We start from the raw sequence: 10,230 nt of genomic DNA, 5'->3' as shown, positions 1-10,230 counted from the left end.
AGGTAAAACGCCCAAAGTTTGTCATCATTCTTATGCTTATGCCATAAACTTCTTGTTGATAAATGTTTTCCAGCCACGCAAAAGACAATTGATGGTCCCATTTACCCAAATTGAATACATCACCCTCTACGTAATAAATCAAGCACTCAAACTTCATTGTCTCTTAGAAGAAAATAATGTTTTCACTCAATAGATTACTTTGAACAATTGTAAAAGAGATCATATGTGTTTCATAGACTATAAAAATTTAGATTTTAACAAAGTTTGCTTCCAATAAAAGTTTTACCGAGACTCTTTGAAGAACTGGAGTTCAAGCTTAATCAGTTTTATATGAAGGCAAAACCTACACAGGTGTTCCTTCAGGTACCTGATTTTTCCATATGCGTCTGTTCTTCCCTTTGTGTCTTTCTTGTTTTGCTTGTATGAAGCACAAACTATAGGATCAATCTGATATGCTTTAATTTACTGAAATATTTTCCACTTCTCATGACTAAAGTATTGATTTTTCTTTAGAATTTATGTTGTAAGATTAATATTGTTTTATTATGGATATCTCCCATTCCATTTCAAAAGTAGGACCATGCATTTTTCATTTTGTCATACACTAACATTACCTTAAGAAAAAACACAGCCCGTGCATTGCACGGGCATGAGACTAGTATATATATATGCCAAAATTATTGAATTAAAAGGAAATATATTATAACACTAAAAACGTCTTCAATAAAATAGTGAATTTTGATTTATATATTACACCTTTCATCTAAGAAAATGATGAATATTTAAATTTTTGGTTATCTTTTGAGATCAAGTTTTCATTATAAATTATTGTTGTTTATCTATTTTTCTGCAAAGTCTTGGAGAAGCCCCAAAGATAGAGCTTCGTAAGTAGCACAAAAATTTATGAATGTTGACACTCGTTGATTTGTTTGAATAAATACAAAAAAACTACTGGAAATAGCAAGAAACTGCAGACAAGTTCTAAACTATATATATTGACTTAATAAAGACACTATTTTATGCCGAATTGAAAGTTTTATAGTGAGAATTCTAAAAATTTCTCCGTGGAAAAATAGTTAGATAGAGCAACCCGCTGTCATATCGATATTTTATGTATAGAATTCTATATTTTCCCTTTGCAATCATAATAGGAAATGAAAATAAGCAAAACCCATTATCTTCACCGATTTCCAATTGCATCAGAGAACGATTAAGAGCCAGTTTTGCTAGGATTTTGAAAAATGAAAAAGAAGCTACTTTTAAAATTGTTTTGATAATATTCTAGAAGTGCTTTGTAGTCTAGAAGAGTTTTTAGAAGAAACTAGCTTAAGGTAAATTTCTCTACGAATTCTTATAAACGAAGCAAAAGTCCTGTCAATCGGACCTTAAGTAAGTCACGTCTAATTATGAAATAAATTAGATGCACCTTGAATGTTGTATTGTTTTGAGCAAACAAATATTTTCAAGTAGCTGGGACCAAATAGAAATGGAATAAGAAAAGATTACTATGCAACACAAATATGTCATACAATAAATGGAATCAATAACAAGGACATAACCATTTTTGTATACAATTGAGTAGAGTAATTACAAAGAGGAAATACAAGGCAGAAACAAGGGGGCAAATGGTGTGGTAAAACAAATAATTTCATTTACTGGACAAAGAAAAACGAATGGCTGCCGAGCAGCGTGGGCATATGTTGTCGAGATTTTGCAGAATGAATGAATAAATAAGTCGGGGATGAATTATGCAGATTCCATGCCCCTTCTGTTCTTGTGTTGATCCTGCATTTTGCTGCACGAAGCAGCGGATGATAATAGCAAAGATATCGCCTCTCTTCATTTCACAATTAAGCCTTCACTCCGAGTTTGAATCATAGAAGTCGCTAGGGCACGGGGTTGTGATCTCAGATTCAAGTATTTGAACTACTCTGTGCATCGTGGGACGATCATCGGGACCAGAAGAAACACATTGGTTGGCGATTGAAAGCAAGGTGTCGAGACTTTCTGCTTGTACCCCTTCACAGTGTGGATCGACTATTTCACGTTGTCTACTTTCCGAAACTAAATAATTCAACTGCAAAGAGAAATGATGAGTTAATCAACATATGCACTGACAGAAAATCAAACTCCCAGTTCAGGAAAAGCAACTGAAACTGTCTTTCCCTGTTATCATATATCGAATTCAGCTGAATGACTGATTACTTAACGAGCCTGATAGATCGAATGCTTTCATCTTTTCGAAGGTTGACTTTTAGCCTTTTTTCTTCTTCTGCCTGGTGAGGCGCAAAGGAAGTAGGGACTTCCCCTTTTTGTTCGTGCTGGGTTGGTGCCTCTTCGGCTGAATGGAGGAAGGCAACGCTGAGTTTACCTCATTTTTCCCCCCTCTAGAGAATCCAGATAGCGACGGAAGTCCTCGGCAGAATCAAGGGCATAATTGATACTATTACGCCAATCATTAATGTTCAGCAGAATTTTCGTACAGACTTCTAAATTAAGATATGAATCGAGCATAATTAAATTAGTTTCACATGTGCATCTTGAGCAATAAAGCATTAGCTTGGCTGGGAAGATATACGATAGCAAAGAAAGTATGAAAAGGCATACCCATCCAACAATGTTTAGGCCCTTCTCGATGAAAGAAGCATCAGTAGGCCGACTTCCACTCACAATTTCAAGCACCAAAACCCCAAAACTATAAACATCGGTCTTTTCTGTAGCTCTTCCACTCTGCATATATTCTGCATAATCAGATGCCATGAGTGGTTTGCATACCTTCTTGTGGCAAAGCAGGCAAGAAAATATCCAAATCAGTATTCTGATTAAAATTGATATCAATTCCCTTATTTATGAATCTTGCTGCGTTACATAGTATTTTGCAATGGAGTCATAGCCAATGTTTCAAAAGGCATAATCATGTGCAAAAGCATTCTTCCTATATGAGGCGAGATATTAGTCTCGAGGCATTTTGAGGCGTAAGACTTGCCGTAAGCCCAAAAAATGTCAAAAAATTAAAATGTAAAATTAGCTCATAAAAAATCTTCAAATTCATAAAAGAAAAATTTAAAGCCATGACCCACGAAAACGAACAAAGAAAAATCTATTAGCAAAAAAAATAAAATAAAAAAATTATTATTTTAGTTGGTTGGAAAGTGGACGTATGACAAACACAAACTCATAAAGTGAGCAATGAGTTATCTCCAACTAGTTAAAGGCTCCACACCTAAAGCAAAATAAATAAGCCCCCGTTTGGCCCCCATTCTCCTTCTCATTCTTTCTCTCTCTTATTTTCAACTACACAATCTTCCATAAAATAGTATTACAGGCAAATAAAAAACTTTTCATTCTTTTTCAACGACTTTTTCAAAAAAACATTATTTCAACCATTAAAATTTGGAAAGAATGGGGGCCAAACGGGGTCTAAATCTTGCAAACTAAGGAGCACATGCCTCACAAACCATGAGGCAGTGTTCTGAGGCGTGTGCCTCACACAACTGAGGCGTAGGCCTCCAAAAATTGCCTCGAATTAGCGCCTTGAGGCATTTTTTGCTCAACTCACTCTGAGGCCGGCCTTAAGTAAGTCCTCAATTGGGTTTTTTAATGGTCATAGCTATGCAATTTCAGTTCTATATAAATGGAGTAACCAGATATAATTATATACTTCACCAAGATTTCACATACACAATGCACATATCATGAAAATGAATACATAAATTACTTGTATATGAAAATGAGACATTTCATAAGTAGTGAACACCTGGAAACCATTGCCTTGTGTACTAAATCAAAAACAGGCAAAAGTGAATTATAATTTCCTGTCCTTACCAGGAGCCAAATATCCAAAGGTGCCAGCAACGATTGTCGTGATGTGAGATTCCTCATCCTTCAATAATTTAGCCAGTCCAAAATCAGACACTCGAGCATCAAAATTTCCATCAAGCAAAATGTTGCTTGACTTGATATCACGATGGATAACCCGAGGGGAACAATCATGATGCAGATAGGCAAGCCCTTTTGCAGCTCCAATGATAATATTTAAACGAGCATCCCAATCTAGCTGCTCACCCTTCTCTGCATAGAAGATAGATTGTGTTATTCTATCACGATGACGTGAGAGGTTTGTAACTCTCCAATGAGTGAATGATGAGTCTTTTGTAACCAGAAAATGTGAACAATACTCTAGTTACAACATCAAAGAGGAAACAAACATGTAATCATAAAGAGTTAAATAGCAGAACATCATGTTCAGGTTAAAGGATGAGTTCAATACTAGCTAAAACTCATGGACGAAAACTTAGTCAGCTTTTATTCACAGATACACAGACAACAATGAGAAGTTAAATTGCTGTTAAAAACTGAAAGATGATTACCGTCCAGCAGAAACTTCGGCAAGTGCAAGAAGTAAACATTTCGCATTAAAGACTAAGACCACATTAATGTGGATCTTGAGGGCGTGGATATTATGTTTAGATTCAAAAAATTCAGTTATAATGGAACGTAAGAATATGAAGGTGCTGGCTGCTGTTACTCAAGTGTTACTCTTAACTTTTATACTAATACTAAAGATGATTAATTAGAAACCCTCACAATTATCATTTAGCTTGTTGCCAATAGTCATTCCCAAGAGGAGGCAAGCCTATCAATAGTGTTATCTCCGGCTGACTCAACAAATTAATAGTCTATTTCAGGAATCAGAAAAGCCTTACATAGAGCACAAAAAGATATGACCAGTAGTTATGTGTTCCTTAGTGGAGGGGATGTGCTTGACAACATTATCAATTAATGATATCCTGAAAGTGGGCTTTCCTTGAGAATGGAAAAGGGCATTATATTAGCATGATAAGGAATCAACCTGCAAGCTTTAACGAAATTAGGATCAATAACCACAGATCATTAAGTGTTATTCCTTAGAATTTCCAATTTTATTGCTCTTTGCATCAATATGACCATCATAATTCTGATAGAAAACAAAAAGATCTATAATAATAGGATTCCCTTATTTCATTGTTCTGAAATCCTCAGGTCAAATCCTTCTTTGCAAAAAGAGCCAATAAAATAACTGAGGCCTAAACTTCAGTTGCACCTTAAACATTATTACAGAAAACATTGCTCTAAAATGCAGTACTGGAACAAAGATTCACTTAAGGTGTTCATAAAGTAAAAAGCTGGGAAATTTTTGAGTGTGATTTTTTCCTCTTTATAGCTAGGTAGTCACTTCAGCTGTTTAAAGTAGGCATCAACATGTTTCAAGCACATGCATTTTATATAACATGCATTGATCTATCTTTTCAAGCATTGGCAGTACAAATAAAACACAACCCAATAAATATTATGCAAAAAAGGTATCTTACCATGAAGAGCTTCATCTAGGCTGCCTCCGGATAAAAAATCATAAATCAACAATTTTGATGTTGGAGAATTGCAATATCCACGCAGGTTTACCAGGTATCTATGTTTGATACTTCCAAGGATTTCAAGCTCCCTTTGAAAGAAACGATCAAAACCCTCATTTATCTTTACAATCCTTTTCAAGGCAAATATTTCACCATCATCCATTGCAAGCTTGTACACTGTTCCGAAGCCCCCAGCACCAATTATGTGTTCCTCATTCAATGTCTCCAATTTTTTTATGATGTCTTTTGAAGAGTAAGGCAAATCTCCATGAAACATCACAATTGAGGCACCTGAGCAATGAAAGTTGAAAAAACTTCGATATGTTATAAATATTAAAATTCACAAAGATGTCACAGCTAACAATTATTGTCAATGTAATTCGATGCATAGATAACAGATAAGTACCTCCACCGACATCAATAGCAAGGCCTTTCCTATCATTTTTTCCTAGCCTCTTATACAGGAAACAGACGCAGAAACACACAAGTGCAACCAAAAGCAATGCAATCACAGTAGAAAGCGCACTTATGAGAAGGCGTCCTGAATATTTCTTCTTGAACCGACTTTGGGCTAAAAATATCATAAAGACCAACATTAGATGCTACCTTGAAAAGGATATAATGGAAAAGAAAAAATTAAGGTGAACCAACATGAAACAAAGGCACCTTCATTATTAATGGGCATTCTCATTTATGTTCTACATCCTGCTCTATATTAAAAAATAAATAAATAAATAATCCCAAGACATGGCCAACATTCTATCATCATACCTTTTTTTTCTTGTTAATGGCTTGTCGCTAGATATATAATAATACACTGAACTAACTAATAATTCAGTGAGAATGAAGAGGAAAGATTTTGAAAATGGGATTAACATCATATCCTTTGCATCCATGATAATGAATCCTGCGTTTAAAAACGATCAATTGATAACCAAGGCATTTTGCATCCACGAGACTAGGTAGTGTAAGCCTCAACATATACCGATAAAATAATTCAAACCAATTAATAGATATGCGATAAGATTTTTGTAAATCATCAAATCCGTAATCACATAAAAATGATAATCCACTACTGGAAGTCTAGAACTACAAAAAGCCTAAAAGTCATTCATATCATCAAACTTCTAATATGATCTTCAGGAATATCATCATCACATTTGATTATCATAATATACGCTTAACTATCAGGACGACACACTGGAGATCAGAAGATTTGGCAGATACGAAATCATGGCATGAGCCTCCCTTGGTATGTGCATTGTACTTCTGCACAGAAGTAAAATCTATCTCTGGTCACAAAGGAAAAGGCTAGCCTGTCCCTTTGTTTGCTCTCTCATTAAGGTCCAGCCCTCACAGGACATACTGTTGACTAAATATCTCAGCCACTGAAATCTGAAAAAACATTGAATGAACAATCTCTTATGTGATGAATTTTACCTAAATCAGTAGGCGACAATGCAGAAGAACCACCACTGCTCTTGCATATTTGTATCTGCTTCCCACATAATTCACGATTTCCAACAAAGCTGCCATGAGAAGCATCAATCAGCGATGTAAATGCACAATCACTCACCTTTATTTCAAAGATTAAAATAACAGTAAATGACAACAGTGCCTTTATTAGAAACATGTATAAAACCAAAAAACTTGCTGATTGAATTGTGAATAGGAAGACAAAGTTAGCTGTTGCTTACCTGGTTAATCTCTGTGAACTCAGTTTTTAAGAAGTAATGTGTTCGGTAACTCGTGTTTCAAACAGATTCATGTGCTTTTATACATGTCAGTATCTATTTTAATTTCCAAAGAGATGGTACATTATTACTACTTCAACTACTACTGTTACTGAGAATGTACACAAACTACTAGTAATAGAAATATAATAGTTCGTTTGCTTCTTGTTGAAGAGAAAAGAAGAGAAGATAATGATGAGAAAGAAAAATCAAGTAAAACATGGGAGAAAGTCAGATTTTATTCTCTCATTTGGGTTAGGATTAAAGAATGAAATTTAGGAACAATCAACATGGAGAGTTCCAGTATGTAACCATATAAGACAAAAGAAAGTTTTCCAATTTCCTGTCTTCTTCGGTCCCACTCAAATAGTCAAGCAATCAAAAACTATAAAAAGAATAAAATTTAAGAAAATTAAATGAGTGTAGTAGACCAAAAGGCAAGATTAGACTAACAGGAAATTATAAAAACCATGCTATCCAGCTTCACAATGAAGACCATAAAGCATGCAGACAGTTTGGACCACTCAATAAAAGATTATATATATTTAGAACTTACGAATCACTACGAAAATTGGCAAGAACACCATCAGAGGGTATTGATCCCACCAGAAAGTTTGTTGATACATTGCTTCAAACATTGTAAGAAAGAAACAATAAGTATTACAACAGGGGAAACCATCCAAAAGATTGAAGTAACTTGGAAATTATAGGCACTCACAAAATTGAGAGCTTGTTTAACTTCCCAAGAGAAGCAGGAATTTTACCACTGAGAGAGTTGCTTGAGAGATCTCTGAAAAATCCAGCAGAGAACTAAATCATTAACTTGGCGAGGACTCCTGTACTACTAAAAATGCATTTTTATGTGATACCAAAATTCTCTTAATCCCATTGAAAATAACTACCCAGGTCACCTTCTGCATGGAGAGATTTAAAAGTATGGCTAGTGTAATTTATAACAATTTCTTTTCAACCCTGGATCTGGGATAATCATCAAACAGAAGTTTCTGACTATAGCTAAAAGCAAAAGGAGGATAGCAGAGGACATTCCTGTAAATAGTCTCAGTTGAAATACTTACTTTGCTTAGCTTGAACAAAAACCAAAAGAATGTAAGACATGATCTTGCAGTTTAGCAACCACCTTTTACCGTGTTTGCTCAAAGAGAACGGGAGTTGGAGAAGAGTATAAATAATGTTGCAACATCTCATCCAGCAGTGAAAAAGATACAATAAGGGTTTGTTTGATTACATTTATTTTCCATGGAAAATATCAGTTTTCCACCCAAATTCCTACTCGAGGTGTTTGATTGCTAATTTTTTTCATGGAAAATATTTTCCAACTTTTGAAAATATGCCTAATTTTCCTTGTTTTTAAGGAAAATATTTTTCTTGGGTGGAGGTGGTTTTTATTTTCCACAAAAGAAGGAAAACATTTTTTTTTCTGGGTGATATTTTCCATGCCAATCGAACACGCTCTAAATTATTTCATCCTTATTGATTCAGCTCGACCAAAAGGGTTTACTAGCTATCCTAAAATTATGTCAACAGATATTTTTCTTCATTAATGAAAGGGAAGGTTGTTTACAATTGTTGATTATGAAATTACGCATTGTGTCTTGATCCTAGTAGTGAATACTGTAACGACGTAGGCCTCGTGCCCCACCATTCTCTTATGTATACATGCTCTGGAAGAGTCTAAGCCCATTTTACCCCTAACATATCAATTGGTACCAGAATTCAACTTAAATCTCTCTTAAGGGAATGTCATGTTTGAATCCTGGGATGCAACAAAAATCCAGAAAAGGTAAAATTGGTTTAGGTTCTTCTAAAGCAGACAGTATGTAAGAGAACGATAAGGCACAAGGCCTAGATTGTTACAAATAAATGTGCATTTTTTTAACGATTCGAGCCTCATGCCCGACCATTCTCTTATGTACCATTAGCTTTGAGAGGGTATCTATCCTCTTATCCCTCATGAATTTTTATTTAGTCCTCAGAATTCGAACTCAAAATCTCTACCTTATGAGGGACTTAAGTTGAGTCCTAGTACTAATTGGGCAACTTTTCCCTTTAAGAAAAGGTCATGGATTCAAATCTTAAGGGATGAGACAAATCTGTGAGAGATAATTTCCTCCCAGAGGAAAGTAAGAGAACAATCGTGCACAAGGCTCAGATCATTACAAAAAATGCGAGAACAACCCGACCTCTGTATCCAAACAGTTAATTGTGTACTGTCCGCTTTGAGAGAGCCTAATTCTTCTTACCCTTACGGCTTTTTGTAGTGTATCTAGGATCGAATTAAGTCTCTTTTAAGGGAAAAGTCATGGGTTAGAATCTGGGGACGCGACAAAAAATCGTGAGAGATAAGATGAGCTAGGCTCTCCCAAAGCGGACAGTAAATAAGTTAATTGCGCAGACACAAAGGTCGGGTACTACAACTTTGCAACCATTGAAATGAAGATAGATAAATGGTGATATCTTTCAATGGCTTTCATATCGAGACCGTCCATCACGTTAATAGAGCACGAGTCTTGACCACATGTACATACATCAAATTTAATTTGGATGATACAGAATCACAAGGTAGAGTCTTCCACAGAGCAGATAAAACAACTTACAGATTCTCAAGCTGAGAAAGGTGACCCAGCTCACTCGGAATAAATCCACTTAAGTAGTTACCCTGCAAAAATCTGCATAAAGGAAAATCAAGGATTCCTGACGACTTAGAAAACTAGAAAGACAGAAAGAACACAACAGTGATGAATTAGAGAAATATGTAATGGGTAGTTATCTTCAATGACATATTGTGACATGACAAAGCATTCAATGACTGCAAAGTAACTATTTTTTTGGGATGTTAGTCTTCATCATAAAATGTAACAAATGCCTTTTTGCAGTTTTTATATAAACTGCTGTTTCTTTTCAGCAAATTCCACAGCAGAGATTAATAAATGATAAAAAGAATTAAGATTCAGGTGCCCTCAAATACGTCATGTTGCATAACATCACATTTTAGATTGTGCCTGTTTGGGCTCCATTTTAACGAGGTTTTGGGAAAAATGTAATTTGGAATAGTAATTTTTTTAGGAGAATATGTGGTTAAAAAG

The 10,230-nt window shown here is 35.1% G+C and overlaps 1 protein-coding gene across 1 annotated transcript in view; it reads right to left on the bottom strand.

Annotated features, from left to right (window-relative positions):
- Positions 1-1,508: 1,508 nt before the first annotated feature.
- The window catches only part of LOC111391008 (LRR receptor-like serine/threonine-protein kinase FEI 1), a 12,381-nt gene continuing 3,659 nt past the window's right edge, over positions 1,509-10,230 (bottom strand). The window contains exons 5-13 of the mRNA XM_023016143.1: positions 9,742-9,854; positions 7,845-7,916; positions 7,683-7,754; positions 6,834-6,922; positions 5,800-5,964; positions 5,352-5,684; positions 3,826-4,071; positions 2,608-2,741; positions 1,509-2,077 (exon numbers count right to left, since the gene is read on the bottom strand). Of these exons, the coding sequence (XP_022871911.1) occupies positions 1,859-2,077; positions 2,608-2,741; positions 3,826-4,071; positions 5,352-5,684; positions 5,800-5,964; positions 6,834-6,922; positions 7,683-7,754; positions 7,845-7,916; positions 9,742-9,854 (1,443 nt within the window). The 3' untranslated portion in view covers positions 1,509-1,858. The remainder of the gene's footprint in view (positions 2,078-2,607; positions 2,742-3,825; positions 4,072-5,351; positions 5,685-5,799; positions 5,965-6,833; positions 6,923-7,682; positions 7,755-7,844; positions 7,917-9,741; positions 9,855-10,230) is intronic.

Source organism: Olea europaea, unplaced genomic scaffold (genome assembly GCF_002742605.1).
Source record: "Olea europaea var. sylvestris unplaced genomic scaffold, O_europaea_v1 scaffold74, whole genome shotgun sequence".
Taxonomy (NCBI): Eukaryota; Viridiplantae; Streptophyta; class Magnoliopsida; order Lamiales; family Oleaceae; genus Olea; species Olea europaea.
Note: the sequence above shows the minus strand (reverse complement) of the source record. Positions and strands in the feature narration are given on the sequence as shown.